The sequence below is a fragment of the Schistocerca cancellata genome, chromosome 6 (assembly GCF_023864275.1).
Source record: "Schistocerca cancellata isolate TAMUIC-IGC-003103 chromosome 6, iqSchCanc2.1, whole genome shotgun sequence".
NCBI classification, from domain to species: Eukaryota; Metazoa; Arthropoda; class Insecta; order Orthoptera; family Acrididae; genus Schistocerca; species Schistocerca cancellata.
Window position 1 is genome coordinate 690,971,146 of NC_064631.1, and position 23,040 is coordinate 690,994,185.

Sequence of the window (23,040 nt, forward strand, 5' to 3'; positions counted from 1 at the left end):
TCATAGTCAGTGTTCTTGTCAACAGATGAGACATGTTTTGGTTAGAATATATGAAAAACGCTCAAGTAGCCTGGTCCCACTCCAGTCCTGGAAGTCCCTCCACTAAGTTCACTATATATTTACTTGTAATTTTGATGGAATATTCTGAACAATTCTTGTGTAAGTGACAATGATTTGAAAGATCTAAGTTTTGTACCTACAAGAAGGTTATTTTATGAGTAAATCACAATTTCTTTCATTGTATAATGTGTGAGAAATCTGCCTCTTTCTGCCTTAGCTGCTGCTACAGCAATAAGTGAATGTTTGTGTTATTGAAGTCTCACTAGCTGTGTGGTTCTACAGTTGTAGCTATAGATTAAAATCTCACTGGGAGTTGGATATTTTTTCTCCTTCTGCATCCAGACGCATAATTTGTGTGTGTGTGGGAGGGGGGGGGGGGTGAGAATGGGTGTAAATGATGGTGTGGTAGACCGTAACATTTGTTTATCAGCTCCACAATGCAGTGTCAGTCTGCTGTGAAAGAAACTAAGTTGTTGGCAGAAAGATGCAAGCATAGATCATTTTGTTGCAATAAATTGGCACATAATGGGTCTGTGTTGCGCGTGATATGCAGCAGTGTTGTTGTTATTCACACACAGTTGAGCAATCCTTTTACAGGGGGAAATTAAGTCCATTGTAGTGGTAGTCTGGTATACAGCCTAACTTTCTGCAAATGAAACTAGCTGCATTAAAATTTGTATTCATCCTTGTAACAAACATTTGGCTGTTTCGTGAATCAGCCGTGTATGGATAGTCTCTGCAAATACTACAATCATCTGCCCACCTGTACCTTCACATTTGTTGTTGTTGTTATGGTCTTCAGTCCAGAGACTGGTTTGATGCAGATCTCCATGCTACTCTATCCTGTACAAGCTTCTTCATCTCCCAGTACTTACTGCAACCTACATCCTTCTGAATCTGCTTAGTGTATTCATCTCTTGGTCTCCCTCTACAACTTTTACCCTCCACGTTGCCCTCCAATGCTAAATTTGTGATCCCTTGATGCCTCAGAACATGACCTACCAACTGGTCCCTTCTCCTTGTCAAGTTGTGCCACAGACTCCTCTTCTCCCCAATTCTATTCAATACCTCCTCATTAGTTATGTGATCTACCCATCTAATCTTCAGCATTCTTCTGTAGCACCACATTTCGAAAGCTTCTTCAAATGGTTCAACTGGCTCTGAGCAATATGGGACTTAACATCTATGGTCATCAGTCCCCTAGAACTTAGAACTACTTAAACCTAACTAACCTAAGGACATGACACAACACCCAGTCATCACGAGGCAGAGAAAATCCCTGACCCCACCGGGAATCGAACCCGGGAACCCGGGCGTGGGAAGCGAGAACGCTACCTCACGACCACGAGCTGCGGACTCGAAAACTTCTATTCTCTTCTTGTCCAAACTATTTATCGTCCATGTTTCACTTCCATACATGGCTACACTCCATACAAATACTTTCAGAAACGACTTCCTGACACTTAAATCTATACTCGATGTTAACAAATTTCTCTTCTTCAGAAACGCTTTCCTTGCCATTGCCAGTCTACATTTTATATCCTCTCTACTTTGACCATCATCAGTTATTTTGCTCCCCAAATAGCAAAACTCCTTTACTACTTTAAGCGTCTCATTTCCTAATCTAATTCCCTCAGCATCACCTGACTTAATTCGACTACATTCCATTAACCTCGTTTTGCTTTTGTTGATGTTCATCTTATATCCTCCTTTAAAGACACTCTCCATTTCATTCAACTGCTCTTCCAAGTCCTTTGCTGTCTCTGACAGAATTACAATGTCATCGGGAAACCTCAACATTTTTATTTCTTCTCCATGGACTTTAATACCTACTCCGAACTTTTCTTTTCTTTCCTTTACTGCTTGCTCAATATACAGATTTAATAACATCAGGGATAGGCTACAACCGTGTCTCACTCCCTTCCCAACCACTGCTTCCCTTTCATACCCCTCGACTCTTATAACTGCCATCTGGTTTCTGTACAAATTGTAAATAGCCTTTTGCTCCCTGTATTTTACCCCTGCCACCTTCAGAATTTGAGAGTATTCCATTCAACATTGTCAAAAGCTTTCTCTAAGTCTACAAATGCTAGAAATGTAGGTTTGCCTTTCCTTAATCTATTTTCTGAGGTAAGTCGTAGTGTCAGTATTGCCTCGCGTGTTCCAACATTTCTGCGGAATTCAAACTGATCTTCCCCGAGGTCGGCTTCTACCAGTTTTTCCATTCGTCTGTAAAGAATTCGCGTTAGTATTTTGCAGCTGTGACTTATTAAACTGATAGTTCGGTAATTTTCACATCTGTCAACACCTGCTTTCTTTGGAATTGGAATTATTATATTTTTCTTGAAGTCTGAGGGTATTTCGCCTGTCTCATACATTCTGCTCACCAGATGGTAGAGTTTTGTTAGGATTGGCTCTCCCAAGGCCGTCAGTAGTTCCAATGGAATGTTGTCTACTCCGGGGCCTTGTTTCGACTCAGGTCTTTCAGTGCTCTGTCAAACTCTTCACGCAGTATCATATCTCCCATTTCATCTTCATCTACATCCTCTTCCATTTCCATAATATTGTCCTCAAGTACATCGCCCTTGTATAGACCCTCTATATAATCCTTCCACCTTTCTGCTTTCCCTTCTTTGCTTAGAACTGGGTTTCCATCAAAGCTCTTGATATTCATGCAAGTGGTTCTCCTTTCTCTAAAGGTCTCTTTAATTTTCCTATATGCAGTATCTATCTTACCCCTAGTGAGATAAGCCTCTACATCCTTACATTTGTCCTCTAGCCATTTTGCACTTCCTGTCGATCTCATTTTTGAGACGTGTGTATTCCTTTTTGCTTCCTTCATTTACTGAATTTTTATATTTTCTCCTTTCATCAATTAAATTCAATATTTCTTCTGTTACCCAATGATTTCTACTAGCCCTGGTCTTTTTACCTACTTGATTCTCTGCTGCCTTCTCTACTTCATCCCTCAGAGCTACCCATTCTTCTTCTACTGTATTTCTTTCCCCCATTCCTGTCAATTGTTCCCTTATGCTCTCCCTGAAACTCTATACAACCTCTGGTTTAGTCAGTTTATCCAGGTCCCATCTCCTTAAATTCCCACATTTTTGCAGTTTCTCCAGTTTTAATCTATAGTTCGTAACCAATAGATTGTGGTCAGAGTTCACATCTGCTCCTGGAAATGTCTTACAATTTAAAACCTGGTTCCTAAATGTCTGTCTTACCATTATACAGGGTGATTCAAAAAGAATACCACAACTTTAAAAATGTGTATTTAATGAAAGATACATAATATAACCTTCTGTTATACATCATTACAAAGAGTATTTAAAAAGTTTTTTTTTCACTCAAAAACAAGTTCAGAGATGTTCAATATGGCCCCCTCCAGACACTCGAGCAATATCAACCCGATACTCCAACTCGTTCCACACTCTCTGTAGCATATCAGGCGTAACAGTTTGGATAGCTGCTGTTATTTCTTGTTTCAAATCATCAATGGTGGCTGGGAGAGGTGGCCGAAACACCATATCCTTAACATACCCCCATAAGAAAAAATCGCAGGGGGTAAGATCAGGGCTTCTTGGAGGCCAGTGATGAAGTGCTCTGTCACGGGCTGCCTGGCGGCCGATCCATCGCCTCGGGTAGTTGACGTTCAGGTAGTTACGGACAGATAAGTGCCAATGTGGTGGCGCTCCATCCTGCTGAAATATGAATTATTGTGCTTCTTGTTCGAGCTGAGGGAACAGCCAATTAATTCTCTAACATCTCCAGATACTGTAGTCCAGTTACAGTAGCACCTTCGAAGAAAAAGGGACCGAAAACTTTATTGGCTGAAATGGCACAGAAAACGTTCACCTTAGGCGAGTCACGTTCATACTGAGTTGTTTCCCGCGGATTCTCAGTGCCCCATATACAGACATTGTGACGGTTGACTTTCCCGTTAGTGTGGAAAGTTGTTTCATCACTAAACACAATCTTTGAAACGAAAGATTCATCTGTTTCCATTTGAGCAAGGATAAACCAATTTCAGACGATAAGGTTTCATAACTAACCTTTTTCGTAGGACTCTCCATACAGTTGATTGTGGAATTTGCAGCTCTCTGCTAGCTCTGCGAGTCGATTTTCCTGGGCTGCGAACAAATGCTTGCTGGATGCGTGCTACATTTTCGTCACTCGTTCTCGGCCGTCCAGAACTTTTCCCTTTGCACAAACACCCATTCTCTGTAAACTGTTTATACCAACGTTTAATACACCACCTATCAGGAGGTTTAACACCATACTTCGTTCGAAATGCACGCTGAACAACTGTCGTCGATTCACTTCTGCCGTACTCAATAACACAAAAAGCTTTCTGTTGAGCGATCGCCATCTTAGCATCAACTGACGCTGACGCCTAGTCAACAGCGCCTCAAGCGAACAAATGTACAACTAAATGAAACTTTATAGCTCCCTTAATTCGCCGACAGATAGTGCTTAGCTCTGCCTTTTGTCGTTGCAGAGTTTTAAATTCCTAAAGTTGTGCTATTCTTTTTGAATCACCCTGTATAATCTATCTGATACCTTCTAGTATCTTCAGGATTCTTCCATGTATACAACCTTCTTTTATGATTCTTGAACCTAGTGTCCCCCAATCCATATTCACCTACTATGTTTCCTTCTCTCCCTTTTCCTACTTTCGAATTCCAGTCACCCATGACTATTAAATTTTCGTCTCCCTTCACTACCTGAATAATTTCTTTTATCTCATTGTACATTTCATCATCATCTGCAGAGCTAGTTGGCATATAAACTTCTACTACTGTAGTAGGCACGAGCTTCGTGTCTATCTTGGCCACAATAAGGCGTTCACTATGCTGTTTGTAGTAGCTTACCCGAACTCCTATTTTTTTATTCATTATTAAACCTACTCCTGCATTACCCCTATTTGATTTTGTATTTATAACCCTGTATTCACCTGACCAGAAGTCTTGTTCCTCCTGCCACCGAACTTCACTAATTCCCACTATATCTAACTTTAACCTACCCATTTCCCTTTTTAAATTTTCTAACCTACCTGCCCGATTAAGGGATGTGACATTCCACGCTCTGATCCGTAGAACGCCAGTTTTCTTTCTCCTGATAATGACGTCCTCCTGAGTAGTCCCCGCCCAGAGATCCGAATGGTGGACTATTTTACCTCCGGAATATTTTACCCAAGAGGACACCATCATCATTTAACAATACAGTAAAGCTGCATGCCCTCGGGAAAAATTACGGCTGTAGTTTCCCCTTGCTTTCAGCCGTTCGAAGTGCCAGCACAGCAAGGCCATTTTGGTTAGTGTTACAGGGCCAGATCAGTCAATCATCCAGACTGTTGCCCCTGCAACTACTGAAAAGGCTGCTGCCCCTCTTCAGGAATCATACATTTGTCTGGCCTCTCAACAGATAACCCTCCGTTGTAGTTGCACCTACGGTACGGCAATCTGTATCGCTGAGGCACACAAGCCTCCCCACCAATGGCAAGGTCCATGGTTCATGGGGGTGGGCCTTCACATTACACGTTAACAATTCTTATATAAATATTGTAAGAGGCTAGAGACTATTGGCATTTTCTGTGATCTGTCAAGAACCTTTGACTGTGTGAATCACAGCATTCTCTTAAGTAAATTAAAATATTATGGTGTCACTGGCAGTGTTGTGAAATTGTTTGAGTCTTATCTAACTAACAGGAAACAAAGGGTGTTGTTGCGAAATACCTGTGCAGTAAGCAGTCAGTTTTCATCTGATTTGGGCGTTAATTGTGTGGTGTTCCTCACAGTTCCATATTGAGTCCATTGCTTTTTCCTGTGTACATTAATGACCTTTCATCTGTTACATTGTGAGATGCTAAGTTTATTTTGTTTGCAGACAACACAAACATTGTAATAAGAAGCAAGTCAAGTAGATTTAGAAATGGCTGCTAACCAAATTTTCACTGACATTTATAAATGGTTTTAAGCTAATTCACTGTCATTAATCTTTGTGAAGACTCACTATATGCAGTACAAAGCCTGTAAGAGATTTCCTTCCAGAATGTGCATAACAAATGATGACATGCAGGATGAAGAGCTTGACAGTTCGATAACAAATTCAGTTGGCAAGGGCATACCACAGAATTGGTGAAGCATCTAAGCAAGTTTGTATTTGCAATGGGAATGATGTCAGATGTAGGAGATATAAATATCTACAAAAAAAGTGCATAATTGATTATTTTAGTTCTATTATGTCATATAGGATCATACTCTGGGGTAACTTGTCAAACTGAGCAAAAGTTTTTAGTGTGTAAAAGCATTTAACAAGACTCATTCGTGGTATAAATTCAAGGACATCATGTAGAAACCTGTTCAAGGACCTTTTTATTCTAACCACTGCATCTCAGTATATTTATTCATTAATTAAATTTGTTGCAAGTAGTATATCTCTGTTTCCAACCAATAGCTTAATACACTCCTGGAAATTGAAATAAGAACACCGTGAATTCATTGTCCCAGGAAGGGGAAACTTTATTGACATATTCCTGGGGTCAGATACATCACATGATCACACTGACAGAACCACAGGCACATAGACACAGGCAACAGAGCATGCACAATGTCGGCACTAGTACAGTGTATATCCACCTTTCGCAGCAATGCAGGCTGCTATTCTCCCATGGAGACGATCGTAGAGATGCTGGATGTAGTCCTGTGGAACGACTTGCCATGCCATTTCCACCTGGCGCCTCAGTGGGACCAGCGTTCGTGCTGGACGTGCAGACCGCGTGAGACGACGCTTCATCCAGTCCCAAACATGCTCAATGGGGGACAGATCCGGAGATCTTGCTGGCCAGGGTAGTTGACTTACACCTTCTAGAGCACGTTGGGTGGCACGGGATACATGCGGACGTACATTGTTGTGTTGGAACAGCAAGTTCTCATTGCCGGTCTAGGAATAGTAGAACGATGGGTTCGATGACGGTTTGGATGTACCGTGCACTATTCAGTGTCCCCTCGACGATCACCAGTGGTGTACGGCCAGTATAGGAGATCGCTCCCCACACCATGATGCCGGGTGTTGGCCCTGTGTGCCTCGGTCGTATGCAGTCTTGATTGTGGCGCTCACCTGCACGGCGCCAAACACGCATACGACCATCTTTGGCACCAAGGCAGAAGCGACTCTCATCGCTGAAGACGACACGTCTCCATTCGTCCCTCCATTCACGCCTGTCGCGACACCACTGGAGGCGGGCTGCACGATGTTGGGGCGTGAGCGGAAGACGGCCTAACGGTGTGCGGGACCGTAGCCCAGCTTCATGGAGACAGTTGCGAATGGTCCTCGCCGATACCCCAGGAGCAACAGTGTCGCTAATTTGCTGGGAAGTGGCGGTGCGGTCCCCTACGGCACTGCGTAGGATCCTACGGTCTTGGCGTGCATCCGTGCGTCGCTGCGATCCGGTCCCAGGTCGACGGGCACGTGCACCTTCCGCCGACCACTGGTGACAACATCGATGTACTGTGGAGACCTCACGCCCCATGTGTTGAGCAATTCGGCGGTACGTCCACCCGGCCTCCCGCATGCCCACTATACGCCCTCGCTCAAAGTCCGTCAACTGCACATACGGTTCACGTCCACGCTGTCGCAGCGTGCTACCAGTGTTAAAGACTGCGATGGAGCTCCGTATGCCACGGCAAACTGGCTGACACTGACGGCGGCGGTGCACAAATGCTGCGCAGCTAGCGCCATTCGACGGCCAACACCGCGGTTCCTGGTGTGTCCGCTGTGCCGTGCGTGTGATCATTGCTTGTACAGCCCTCTCACAGTGTCCGGAGCAAGTATGGTGGGTCTGACACACCGGTGTCAATGTGTTCTTTTTTCCATTTCCAGGAGTGTACATAGTATCAGTACTAGCAATAAAAACAATCTAACTAAAGATGTAAAACCACTTACCTTGGTTCAGCAAGGGGTCTGATATTCAGGAAGACACATTTTCAATAAATTGCGAGCAACCATAAAAGAAATTCATTTAAGATAAAGCACAGTTTAAACAGAATTTGAAAGACTTATTGATAGGCAACTACTTCTATTCTATAAATGAATATTTTAACAGGGAATGTTAGACCAGCTTAAGCAAAACTGACTGTTAGAGTTCAGTTTTGACAGCGCTTGGTCACAGCAGTCAAGGTTAGGTATTTATGTATGATAAATGTATTCAAAGTGCATAACTTTGTTTCATTCTGATAGACTATTAATTCTGTAAATATTAGCAGCTCCATTTTACTGTAATGTATACACCTATCTTTACAGTCTCCTGACAAATGATCAGGGTAGTGATCTGATCTAGAGACGTCATTTTGTATGAAACCATCAGGGAATAAATTAACAAAATTCAGCGCCAACTGTGAAGGGTTACATTGAAAATTACCATCACAATCTCTTCAGCGAACGTATTGTTATTTCCAGTTCTCTCTGTCTGAAGCATATTGAAAGATGAAGAGCTCTTCAACAAACACTTTTCACTTTTATTGACAAAACTTTTGCAGCAGCTATATTGTACTCGTCATGAGTAGATGATACTTGTCACTCTTTCAGTACTTATAGAATGAATGATAGTTTTGCTCAAGGATGACTTATTCTAGATGTTATTGTCTACATTTTGTGTTCCAAATTCTGATGACAACACCCCCTTTCAACTTAAGCAGAAGCTTGAATAGAATCTGCCCTGCACACACAGGCTGTTGTCATTTTCTCCACGAATTTTTAACCCACTTTTTCGATAATTCTTGTTTTGGAACTTTTAGTTGTTTGTAGCCTATGAAGTCTCTCTCTGGATGTTCACATTTTTGAAATCATATCTATGCTGTTGTCTTTTTTGGGGATATTGTCAATGACTACACACTTAAGAAAGCTTTTCTAAGTCATAACTATGAAAAGACATCGTGCCTACTCATAATGTTTACAGTATAGCCAATGGAGCTACTCCCAAAATGTGAATGGTGTGTGATGAACTAGCTTCTTAGTTTTTCAGCATCTTTAAGATAGAAAAATAAAAATAATTTCGACAGTTATTCGTGTATGATGTTTAGTTGGCAGTCGGTACATCTGAGCACTATTAGTAACCACTGTCTAGTGTGTCCCACAATGTCCTATCGATAAATTGTCTCCTGTCCTATCCTATCCTAAGCCCATCCATTTTCCTTATCATTTTTCAATTACCTACAACATAGGGCAGGGAGGGCTCTAGAGGTGTGGTGAAGTTAGTCTCCCTAAGGGAGTAAACACGATACAAATCCAGGGCCTCCAGGTTGGGGGTTGATCATGGGGCTAACAATTCCATATCAGAAAAAAACATATTGTTACGAAACTCAAAGATAGGAACAGCCAGACTGATGATAATGATGAACGACCCATGTAAGGAAAAGGACAACGTAAACGAAGAAATGATATATATACTTTGCTACTTGGAATGTAAGAACTTTGAACAAACCAGGAGCTCTACATGGACTCAAACAAGAGATGGAGAGATACCGTATAGGAGTAGAAGCAATTAAAGAGGTCTGATGGAAAGGAGATGGTATCATAAGAAGTGGTAATTACACAATTATGTATAGTGGACAAGACAGTGGTATAGTAGGTGGTACTGGCTTTCTTGTAGAGTATAAAGCAGCAGTCATAAATTTTAACCCTATAAATGAAAGTATGTGTACTTTGAGAATGAAGGCCCAGTTCTTCAACATCACTCTAGTATGTGTGTATGCACACACAGAAGATGATGAGGATGAAGTGAAAGATGAGTTTTATGCCCGACTGGAACAGGAAGTAGAAGGCATACCAAGGAATGATGTAAAGATAGTGATGGGTGACCTCAATGCAAAAGTGGGAAGAGGAGAATCCTGTGGAGAAACAGTAGGAAATAAAAGCCTGCATGAGGTGTCAAATAAAAATGGACAAAGACTTGTAGACTTTGCCATGGGCAGTGCAATGGTAGTGAAGAGTACATGGCTCCAGAGAAATAACATAAGGAAAGCCACATGGCGCTCTCCAGATGGCACTACTTTTAATTTAATTGACCATGTGGCAATTGACAGGGGACATGCGTCTGACATCCTTGAAGTTGATAGCTGCAGGGGGGCTGACTGCAATTCGGATCATTCTATGGTAAGAGTGAAAAACAGACAACACATAGCTGTCCGTGGATCCAGAGGGAAGAGAAAACCTCTCCGATGATACAATGTTTCCAAATTGAAAGAGAAGGGAGTATCTGAAAAGTTTGAAACAGGACTGCAGAAGAAGTGTGAGGCTAAACAAAGCCAAGCTCTGGAAAGCATCAAAGGAAAGTGGACATGATTAAAGAGGCTCTACAAGAAACTGCAGAAGTCATCTTAGGTTTAGAAGACAGGGCAAGAAGGGCAGGGTGGTATGATGAAGATTGTAAAAAGACAGTGGAAGAGAGAAATGAGGCAAGGAAGAAAATGATAAACAGGACAACAAGATCTAACACAGAAAAATTCATGAAGAAAAGGAAAGAGCCAGATAGCATTTACAGAAGAAAAAAACAAGAATTAGAGAGGAGATGGATTACGGAGCTAGAAGAAGAATATAATCATCAAGAAAGTTCAGGAGCGGAAGAAAGGCTTCCAATGACGTATGCTATTCTGCAGAGATAAAGAAGGAAATTTTGTAGGAGAAGAAGAACAGGTTCTAGACCAATGGGCCGAATATTTCAGTGAGCTGCTGAATGTCACTACAGAAAGAGAAGTTCGGAAAGAAAATGAAACAGAGCGTCACCAACTGTGACAGAATGTTAGTCTGGATGAAAGACCTGTACCTCTACCAACAATAGAGGAATTTAGGAAAGCAATTAAAAGCCTAAGGAATAATAAGGCTCCAGGTAATGATAACATTTCAGCAGAGATGATCAAGGGTGGAGGTGAACATCTAACAAGATTGGTACATCAGCTGATAGTGGAAATATGGGAAAAGGAAGAGATGCAAGACCAGTGGAACATAGCCATTATATGCCCGATTCATAAGAAGAACAACAAAGCAAACTGTGAAAATTATCGCGGTATTGCCTTAGTCAGTGTGGTGTACAAAGTATTAGCCAAAGTCATTGCTTTGAGATTACACCAATTACAGAAGAAATACTTGGAGACTACCAGTGGAGTTTTCAACAGGGCAGATCAACAACAGACCAGATCTTCATTATAAGGCAAATAATGGAAAAGTGTTATGAATATAATGTGAATGTTCACCAACTTTTTGTAGACTTCAAACAGGCCTATGATAATGTTATAAGGTAAAGCTATATGATACCTTAATGGAGGTGGAATTCCCAAGTAAATTTATCAAACTGGTACAAATGACCCTCACCAGCACAAAATGCCAGGTAAAAGTAGAAGTAAAACTTTCTAAAGAATTTAAGGTAACCGAGGGTTAAGACAGAGTGATGTATTATCCACACTACTCTTCAACATAGTGTTGGAGAGAGTGATGCGAAGGGTGGAGATTGGTAACCGAGGTGACACCCTGTTTAACCGTATGCACCAAAATCTAGCTTATGCTGATGATGTGTGTAAGCTGTCTAGAAGTTTGAAAGAAATGGAAGAAGGACTTGGAGACTGGAAAAGAAGGCAGAACAGTTGGAACTTAGAGCAAACAACATAAAAACAGAGTGTGTCTTTGCTTCCAGGAAAAATGCTGTTGTTAAAGAGAAATATATTAAGTTGAACAGAGGGCAATTATGAGAGATGCGAGAAGTTCCCACACCTGGGAGTGCTGGTTACAGAGCATAGCAGAATAAGAGAATAAATAAAATCTAGGATTGCTGCAAGAAATAGAGCTTACTGGACCATGATCAAGATCCTTCAGTCACATAGCCTGAGCAGAAAATCGAAGGTGACTGTCTATCGAACAGTCATAAGACCTGTGGTAGTGTATGGCTCATAAACATGGACAATGACTGTAGCAGAAGAAGACCTCTTGAGAAGGTGGGAGAGGAAAATATTAAGAAAGATTTTTGGAGCCATGTATGAGGCGGGGCAATGGAGGATAAGGAAAAACAAGGAATTCAAAGAACTGTATAGAAATCCTGACTTTGTGACTGAAATCAAGTGTAACAGATTAAGATGGCTGGGCCATGTAGAGTGAATGTCAGAGGATCGAGCTGTCAAAAAGGTTTACACAGGAAATTCAGGTGGCAAAAGAAGCAAAGGGAGACCCCGGAAACAATGGCTGGAGGATGTGGAAGATGATTTGAGAAAGATTGGAGTCAGGAGATGGAGGAAACAAGCAGAAAATTGTCAGGATCAGGCTGTGATCATCAGAGAGGCCAAGGCCCTAGATGGGCTGTAGCATCAAGGAGTAAGTAAGTAAGTCTAGTTCTTCAATCTGCTTTCAGAAATGAGAATAAAAATCATGTAATATACTTTTAGTATTCCAGACCTCAGCGACCACAATGTTCAGATGCTAGCAGTGATCACTAATGGATTCGCTCAAGGGACTCATCAGTTGTTGAAATGAATTCTTGCTGTTGGTAGTATAACTGAAACTAGACAACATTGTGTATTATGTTTGACAACAGTGTGATTGTCGAGTTATTTCTTGGATGGCATAGAAATATCTTGCTAAATTTACTCGATATTTTCTTGCCATTTCCATTGAAGAATCCAAGTGATTTTCACTCAAGGTGTGACCTCGATTATCAATTTAAGGGTTCCAGTCCAGGGAGGTCATCTCGCGCCAAAATTGCAACTCATCTCTTCTTCCACCTTGCCTTGGCCATAATTAGGGCAATATGGGAAAAATGAAAGCCACAGCTTTTTGCTACTTTTGAGGTAATTGGGCTACACTGTAAAGTAAATGCTGCATTTGGTTCTGTTCCAAGTGCCCAATTTCCTTACTACTTGAGTGTAACGCAGGCCAACATGTATACACAGAGTATTTTGAGATCCGAAATGGTAGTATGTTACTAACTTGTGCTAATTTTGGCACGCTTGGTTCCAGATATTTTATGTTTTATTAAAATAGACTTTCGTCTAAAGTTGTGTAATGGTTTAAGTTGTAACTCATTTGTATTGGTACAGTACATATTGTAATAAAAAATTGTTTCTTGAATACAACAGTAAATATAAATGAGAAATTACTCGTCAACAATATGGAGGATGGTTATGATTAAAATTTCAATATTTGAGCAGTCCCCCATGAAAAACGATAGATCTTAGGCCAGTGAAACTCTGTGGAAACATTTGTAAGAACTCGTGGAAGACAAATAACAAACAGACCATTGAAAAAACACATCTCAAGTTCCACATGAGGCGGTAATGATTTTAATTGCCTACCGTGTTTACTTTCCAGGTTAGAAACATTTCACATTTGTTTGCAACACTTTTCTAATGGGCCATGAAACATTCAGCTGTTTTGACACAGACTCGTGCACTGCTTGAAGACTACACATTGTGTCCAACATTCTCAGCCATAGCTTCTTCAACAATTTGTGTTGCAGTTTACCAATCGACTCTCCCAGAAGCTATTCCCGAATCACCAGTTAATTTGAAATTCTGAATTATGTTCTTCAACCCCAGCATGGAAAAATGACCTCTCCTTCCTTTAATGCATCGACACTCACCGAGAGCAAAAGTACTATCGCTGTTGTCTTCATAGAAAAATTCTATGAGCAAATCTGTCTTCATATTGTCCACACCTATGTTGACTGTCTGCAATTGTCACGCACAAATATGCTTGGGTTTCAACCCTATGTCACCATACAAGTACTGATGCCTAACAGCAAGTAATGACACTTAACACTACTAACATTGCAAATCCTGCAATGCACACACTGGATGCCATTCCTGTAAAGTTGGGCGCTCGCACAGTAAATATGTGGGGCATTCAGTAAGTGATGCAACAGATTTATGTATGTATGTATTTATTTATTTACTTATTTACTTATGTTTTTTATATTTTCCTCTTTTTTTTATTTTTTTATATTTTCCTCTCAGCCAATTTCGGTTGGAAAAAAAAGTCCAGAATTTGCTGTGGGACATCATGAAGTATTGCCGCTTAAGCCCCTATAGTTTCATGAAGTTCTGATAGATAGTGGTGCTGCATGTAAGCCTTCAAAATGGTGTGTGTGATGCAGGTGAACTCCAGGCAGAAAGGTGTCACTGAGTTTCTTTTGGCAGAAAACAGTAGCATCACAGATATTCGTGGGCACTTGCACAGTGTCTATGGAGATGTGACAGTGAACGAAAGCATCATGAGTTGTTGGGTGAGGCATCTGTCATGATTGCAACAAAAGTCACACAAACATGTCGGGTCTCCCTCGTGCCAGCCCGCTACATATGACTGCAAGTCCTGCAATATTGGAACATGCAGACACTCTCATTCGAAGTGATTAACTGATCATAATTGAACACCTCACTGCAGAACTGGACATCTCGCACAAGTCTGCACACCCAAAAGGAGTTCGGAAAACTTCATTGTACTCTTCTTCCTCATCCACCCTACAGCCTGGATCTATCACCTTCTGGCTTCCCTCTGTTTGGCCAAGTGAAGTAGTGGTTCCAAGTGGGCATACAAGCCCTCGCAGTAAGGGGGTGTAAGGCTGATACATTGTATGGAGATTATGGTGAAAAATTGGATTTTGTAGCCAAAAATGTGGGGAATTATATAGTGTATTGGAATCCTGAATAAAACCAACCTACTTTCAGAAAAAAAGTGTTGCATTACTTATTGAATTACCCTCATAATTACCCCAAAATAGTCTGACAGTACTCATATAGTTTATCAATACCATTCCTGTAAAAACCTATTTGTTCAGAGTTAAAGATGTCGCCAAATCATGTCTGAAGTGCGTTTTTGCCCGGGAGAAATTTTCTTGACAGTTCTTCAATACGAAATGGGAGAGGTAAACATTTGTGAGTGCAGCATCGGATGAACAAGTGCATGAGGGATAACTTCCCAAACAAACTCTTGGATAATTTGGTTTCTGAAATCAGGAGAGTGCATTTCTGCTTTGTGGCAACACTTGATGCAGTTTTGTTGGTCATTTGTCTTATACTGTGACCAAAAGGTACCTCAGTTGTTGGCAAGAATGCCCGCTGTGATGGGAACACCCCCACAGAGTAGTTCATAGTCACAGCACTCTTTTTATTCCACTAGATGCAAAATTTATCTGTTCACACTACCAATTACTTGAAGAAGTGTCTTTTCTTAGGGGTTAGCCATTAATCCTGTATTACATAAAGGCATTGTAACTTGTTACCAGTAATAGCATTGCATAGGAATGCTGAATGAGTGAACTAATGACGTTCAAGCAAAAATGTAGAAATAGTCACTCATTGAATTTTGTTGATTTTAATTAGAGCATGCAATACTACTACACCCAGCCTCCGAACCTAGCCTATTGCTGTTATGATGAATTAGAAAGTAACGCAAATTATCTTTTAGGTTCCATCAGAGTGATACCTTTCACAGACTGCTAAAATGCAGTTTAAAAATAAAGGAAGAAATGGACTCGGAACTCACATCTTTGTGTCTACATCATGTGAAGTTTACCTCTGAGCGAAAGACAGCACTTCCTCCAGACACTTCCTCATCCAACAGTTTTGCCAGATCACTCAGATAGCTAGACTTAAATTTCCTAGTTGAGGCCAGTTTGAATGGTGGCTTAATTGGATAACTCGATCTCGACAGTGGGTGGCTGGTGATGTCACTGAATTCAGTAAATACACTGAAGTGCCTGTTTGTGATAAATGAGATATGGTGATGAAGATGAAACACTTAAAATAGGTGAAAGTTCTCAAGCTCTCTCATAAATATGTCTCTTGAATTTAATTCACGGGGTGGAAAAAAGGACTGCTGAAGTTTGTACAATCAGGGAGAAACAAGAAACGGGGCATGTTGAGAAAATAAATTTGTAGAAATGAAATTAAATTATTTTTGTCAATTCTTTTGAACGATGGTTCACAACAAAATAAGAGTAATATGAAAAGGATAGATTGCTACTCAACACATAAAGGTCGTGTTGAGTTGCAGACAGGCACAATGAAATAGAATGCTAGAAATATTCAGCTTTCAGAAAAGTCTTTCTTCAGATGTAGAAAACTCGCACACATTCACATGAACATAACTCACACACACATCTCCGGATGCTAAGGCCTGCCTACAATGAGTACTGTAGTAAACTTCCACGTTGAAACTTATCTCTACTGCTTCTTTATTTAGTTTACTGACGGTGTAAATATTCCTACTTGTTTTATGTGCACGTTCACTTTGGTAATGATTGTTGGAGCAAGTTCCTCAGTCATGGGGTACCAGTATCAGTGTAAATAACCTCAAAATAGTTTCATATCAGTGCACACTACACTGCAAATTGAAGACTCTTCCTGGGAGAAATTTTATTGATCCTAATTTCTAGGTAATTTTCGTGCAGTATATACTTACGTTTCAGTACCTCAGCTCACATGATTCAGTAAGTAAGGAAGGAAGGAAGGAAGGAAGGAAGTAAGTGCCTTACCAAAAATCACAAAGGTGTGAGGCTCAATCCCTAGTTGGCCCTGGGACTTTTTCCATCATTTTATCACACCTTTCTGCACTGAAAATGATTTATTAATGCAGAATATGGCAAGTTGCAACATTTCGAGGCCACATTCAGCTGTTGGTACCTATATAACTAGGGCTGTGGCTGGGCCATTCAAAGCTAAGAGAAAGTGGTAGTGTTGTTGTTGTTGTTGTTGTTGTTGTTGTCGTCGTCACCTTGAACCATCTACACTTTGATAAATTTAGTTAAAATCAGTCAACTCACAAGGAGTAAAAAGGCACACTTTGCAAGCAGTTGATCTCACATAAAAATTTGCGCCATAATTCGGATAGTATGCAGTTTTGACCTTACGAATGTGCAGCTTTTAAATGTTGCACGCACCGGTTATTTGTCACTCATTCTGCACCACTGCAACCACCTAATGCCTGGTGAGAGGTTTGTGTTCATAATGTTGGTGAATCAACAAGCAACAGTTTGGCATCTACCCCACTGGTATGGACCAATGGTTAAATTGCAACTTTTAAACATGGAAGAATGAGGGCTCCTGAAAGTCGTGACTGGTAGGTCTCATTACATGTGGCTATTCAACTGAATTTTACACAAAGCAAACAATAATGTGTGGGGCTATCTTTGTGCTGTGATGTGTATCACTCAGAAAGTAACACACCATATATTTTTCATTCAGCAGTTATTTTTTCATCACAATGAAATGTGTACACAAAAAAGAATGGTGTTTCTTCTACACTCCCTATTTTCCCACATGGTCTCCTTCCTGTTCTATGGCCTTTCTCCAGTGAGACACAAGAGTGTTTATGCCATGTTGTTAGCCTCCTTTTTCTGGTTACAAAGCCATTTCTTCACTTTACAAATCACCTCTTACACTTTAGTACCTCAACTCAACTGATTCAGTGAGTAAGTAATTTAGTGCCTAACTAACTATCACAAAGATATAGGGCTCAATCTGTAGTTGATCCTGTGACATTGTTGAGGAACAATATTGAGAAAATTGAGAGAACCAATGTTTGAAACTGATTGCAGAATGATTCTGCTGCCATCAATGTACATTTTGTGTAAGGACCACAGAAGATAGGATAAGAGAAAAAATGAAATGAGTAGTAGTGGTCAAAGGTATCCTCTGCCATGTGCTGTATGGTAGCTTGCAGAGCATGTATGTAGTTGTAGACCTTTTCATCATCATCAACAAAATGTCCCCCACAAATGGCTCCTTTAATGGCCCAAACAAGTGGAATTCCAGGGGAGCTTGGTCAGGATTGTGTTGTTATGGCATTGAAGTGCTTCTTGTTTTTGGTTAATGTTTTAATGTATGCTTCAGAATTAATTGTGTTGCCTCTTGGCATCACGAATGAGCACATCAGCAAGCAACTTCTTGTCAGGTGTGACAGCCATGGATGGTCTCCCCAAACACTGCAAATCTTAGAGCTCTGCCCAATCACCTTTGTGTAATGGCCTCTCCCTCTTTACCTGTGACCACCCACACTGCTGTCAACTGCAGATGCTCCATAACAGTTGCATATAGATGTTTGTGAATATTCCCCACAGTTCCTTGCTCTGCAGTGAGAAGTTCAATAACGATACACTACTTGTAACATATACAATGTATAGAAGCCATTTTGAAACACTGCTGTAGCTTCACTGTCAGAGGAAATGGTAAATTTGCATGCGCATTCCAGAAGCTTCAAATAATGTATTTCTAAAGTTTAACATTTGTACCATTGCAACTGGGGATGATATTAAGTCACATTTGTGAAACAGCTTCATTGGTACAAGGGTGGCAGTGCTGTAAAAAAAAAAAAAAAAAAAAAAAAAAAAAAAAAATAAACTAATGAAGCCTGCTGTGAAGATGTAATATCATTGGACAGTACTATGCCCCTGTCCATAACAGAAACGAGCTATCACCATGTGGAAAAGTGGAAAACATCCTAATCTTTTAACAGGACTTTCAAGAGGATGTTTTCCACTTTTCCAAAAGGTGACAGCTCGTTTCATATATTTTCTGTTATGGACAGGGGCAAAGTAGTATCCAATGATATTACATCTTCACAGCAGGCTTCATAAAACTTACTTCCTTGTTTTTTTATATCACTGCCGCCCTTGTACCAATGAAGCTGTCTCACAAGTGTGACTTGGAGCAGAAGACATTGCAGTTTTTGTGTTGCCAATACCACAAGGGGCACCACGATACTATCAGCCACTAGATACATTTGGCTTCTGTGTATTCAAGGGTTTTGTCCGCAAGTTTAATGACTTGGCACGAGTTCTGGGTGTCAGTGTGAATTTCGGGATCCTTTGAGTACGGCCTCTTCTTTGTAGCCAGTTATGTGTAGCAGTATTTCAACTGGTCTTCAATATGGTTAGTATCAAAGTGGCTGCACCTGTAACTGGCTAGATCACTTTGTACATTCTGTGAAATACTGTACTGAGACTGATAATAAGCCTCATTCATTGTGTCAAAGTCCAAAGCTTCTAAACTGAAGCTGGGAACACTTTACCTCGCATTTCACAAATGCAGTGTAAATATATGAAATGAATGAGTCTGTCTTTAAAGAAGTTGTATAGCGCTATTTAATTATGGTAGAACCTTGATAATAAGGCATGATTGGGATCTGTCAGTGTCAGATTATCATTTTTTTAAATGAGTATAAGCAAGGTCTACAGTTGTAACGTACGAAAACTGGTAATTGTTACTTATTACACACAGCAGGAGAGATTACAGTATAAAAAATTAAATGTATATATTGCTTTTCTGTAAAAACAAAACTGAATTAAAAGTTTATGAATGTGACAAGGAATTTTGAAGACAGTCTTCTCAGAATGAAAGAACTTCATCTGTGGGCAGACCTTATTCCTCATTAAAAAATTTGGCCTTTTCAGTTAACAAAGGCATTTTTATTTGCTTTCCCTCTGCTTTCCTGGCACTGAACCATATATATGAAACTTCGTCTACAGTTTCCAATTCAGTTTATTTTAGAGATTGTCTTAACATCTAGACTTTTAACTGAAGCAGTTTTTTTTTTAATGTCGTATATAGGTGAAGGTGTGAAACTAAATTCAGTTATAATGTTGTTTCAGTTCTCACCTTTTTCCAGTCTTCTTATGAAGTCCAGTTTTTGGTGAATTGTCGTCGTCAAGTAGTAGTAATTGATGCTGTCTTGTTTTTCATGTATTAGGCATATTTTTAAGTAAGTAAAATTTTTATCCTAAACAAAAACAAATGCATATATTAAACCAGTTACATTACAGATCACTCAAATGATTTCAAAACAGATTTCAGCTTGATAAATAGTTCATGGCTAAAAAGCATATTTTTAAGTAAGTAAAATTTTTAACTTAAACAAAAACAATATTAAACCAGTTACATTACAGATCACTCAAATGATTTCATAACAGATTTAAACTTGATGAAATAGTTCACGGCTAAACAGCCAGATGTCAGTGTCCAATGGGCACAATATGTCGGCAAGCAACAGTGTTGCACCCATCGGACACTGAAATCTGGTTGTTCACCTGTGAAATATTTCATCATGAATTATGCTGGGAGAATTTGAAGAATCATAGGCCATAGCTTCTTAGCTAGTCATCGTCACATTGTCAGTTTTAAAAGAAATAAAAAAAAAAGAGAGAGGTAGTGAAATTCTAGAAAACTGAATGACAAATCCAACTAAGAAGCATATGCAACTAGTCAAACTTGAATACATTGCACAGTTCATGTAATATATATTAATTTAGATTTCTGGTGTTTCTCCCTACCCCTTCCTCCTTTTTTTATTTTTAAACAGATCTTCTGTTGATGGTTTGCTAAGAAGTTGAAATGGATTGTGATAGCTTTTGTGTGGCCTGAAGTGAAAATTACAATAAAAGAATATTTTCAACATAACAAGATTTACATCAGTATTCACTTGATAACTGGAAACACGTAGGTACATTACAAACAATGATAGGAATGTGAACAACCTCTCACGGTCACCTTCCCTTCACCCCTCCATCACCACCATTCTTTTCTCACACAGTCAACCTGTCACAACAGCTCATATCAGACTGCAGTACTGAGACTTGGGACACTGTAGTTGTGTGTGGGTGGGAGGGGGTGGGGTGAGTTCATTTTAGCCTGTTAGCTCCAAGCAAGAAGGAGATTCTCTGAAAGCTTAGCTATGCATTGAGTTTTGTTTTTGTGCCAGTCAACTGCTCAGCTTACAGTGAATGGCTGTGGTTGTCTTTATTCTTTTCATTGTTTATATTATGGACTTGAATATTTTAGGATGAGGGAACAGTACACAATAAGGCAAAGGTGTTCCTTATTTTTCCACTTTTTCAGTGTACTTTTGAGATTATTATCTTGTTGTTATTACCCTTTTCAGAGCCTTCATAGCTCATTCAACTAGTGCCTGTGTCTTTCAGTTTCTTTGCATCTGTTTTTTCCACATGGTGTATGTTTTTTTGCTTCCTTTGGCACATTGATTGTGAAACAGGATTGAGTACTTCAAGTGTCAAAAGGAATATTCACCTGAGAAAACTATAAAATTGTGATGAGGCAGAATGGCTGACAAATACTTCCCTGTAGAAAGTGAAATTCTAAATACCTCTCATATACATATGTAGAAGTACTTAGCTTTTGGAAGTGTTACGGCCTTCCTTAAACGGTGAAGTGGAATAGTTTGGGAAATTTGGGAATGAGGGGCAGGTCACTCAGACCACAGGTTAAGAGGGGGTTATTTAATTTTTTTTTTCCCCTAATAATTTGCGTTATTAATAAACTTGATTATCCAAAAATATATGATAACTGTTGATTCTTTTTGCAGGTTCTTAACTATTTGTTGCTTGAGGCTGGAAGATTTTGGAAAACCAGATTTTGTCGAGCGTGTTCATAATGTAGTTGAACAGAGAGGTGTGTGTCTTTTGAAACTAAAATAATATTTGCATTTACTCCAGTTTCTGATGCTTATATTGAATATGTAGCTTATTCCTAGTTGTGCAATTATATGCCTGTATCTTCCTTAATAATACTTTTTTTTTTCTCATGAATATCCAATTGCAGGTTTGACCCAGCTGTCAAATACATTGGAATGTTCTGACAGCCAGCTGCAGTTGATAGCCGATGCACTGCAAAAACCTCCTGGGCATGATTTAAGGTGTACTTCAGATGCTCCTCTTTTTCGCAAAGATATCCGTAGCATGGAATCCCTGCAGGCAGGTCAGATTGCAACAGGTCAGTACAAAACAGATACTGAATCAGCACAAGCAATGCAATTTACAAACCTATGCAAACACCTCTTCTGATTCTTTGGAGGAAATGTGGAACTATTCAAGTTTATACAATCCGTCACAGGAATCATATGGTTTTCATTTAAGATTTACTTAATTATTTTTCATCATCATCATCATTTAAGACTGATTATGCCTTTCAGCATTCAGTCTGGAGCATAGCCCCCCTTATACAGTTTTTGCTCTGATTGTTGCCAGCATCATATTTAAAGTACCAGAGAAGCAGGTTGCTAGCCTTACTTGCCCCGAGTCCCACTGGGTTTTACCCCTAACGGCTGAGGGACTAACCGGTGGATTTGGTAGTCTTTGCCGTATGAGCACAAAGGTGACCACGACTCAGAATATGTCCGAGATGCCCAGCCTTATTCCAAAGTAACTGGTATCCCGACTGTCGGGACCACTTACTTGGCCACTCATACGTTGCCCGTGGTTCATGAATTATTTTTGTTTAAAAATATTTGTATTTATTTAGTTTATGTTGCGAATTTCAATATTTCATTTATATTTCGAAGATCATATTAATCAGGAGTTGGCAATTTATGTTTATGCATTGTTGTATGTAATCCTAGAAACTCTTAGTAGTGTTAATTAACATCTGATATGGAATATGAAGTTTCCTCTTGTATTGTCAGATCAAGGCAGTGTGGCTTATGACACATACCTGGGATTTAAATCTCTTCAAATCAAATCAGTTTGTGATGATGTGCCTTCTTTACTTCTTCGTTTGTTGCCCTCGGTGTCGACATACTGTGTTATGATACTGGCTGAAAAATGGGGTGTGGAAGTACAACATTGACTTCTTTAAATAATGTAGCTGCGAGGTGCACAGTTGCGTTTCACAGTAGTTTACTTTCACTGTTCACAACCCCCCAATAACATACTTATATATATTACCAGTGCACTATTGTTTTAATGTTCCAGAAGCCTCATTAATAGTTTGCAGCCAAACCTGCACATACTGCTACAATAGTTTACTATTGAACACGTACAAGCAGTAAAAACCTAACCACAAAGTTCACAGTTTTGAAGAACAGAAAGGTACATATGAAGTGGACACTGTCATTGTTTTAACACATGGCCTAATTGCCTAACACTTATTTCACAGTTAAGTTGAAGCATTGTTATTGTTCTAAAAAACACAGATTTCTTATCTGATATTCAGC

General features: G+C 39.9%; 1 protein-coding gene across 2 annotated transcripts in view; it reads left to right on the forward strand.

Annotated features, from left to right (window-relative positions):
• Window positions 1-23,040, forward strand: part of LOC126191369 (S1 RNA-binding domain-containing protein 1) — a 263,508-nt gene that overhangs the window by 237,223 nt on the left and 3,245 nt on the right. For both annotated transcript variants that reach the window (XM_049932214.1, XM_049932215.1), the window contains 2 exons: window positions 21,415-21,500; window positions 21,651-21,821. In XM_049932214.1, the coding sequence (XP_049788171.1) occupies window positions 21,415-21,500; window positions 21,651-21,821 (257 nt within the window). The remainder of the gene's footprint in view (window positions 1-21,414; window positions 21,501-21,650; window positions 21,822-23,040) is intronic.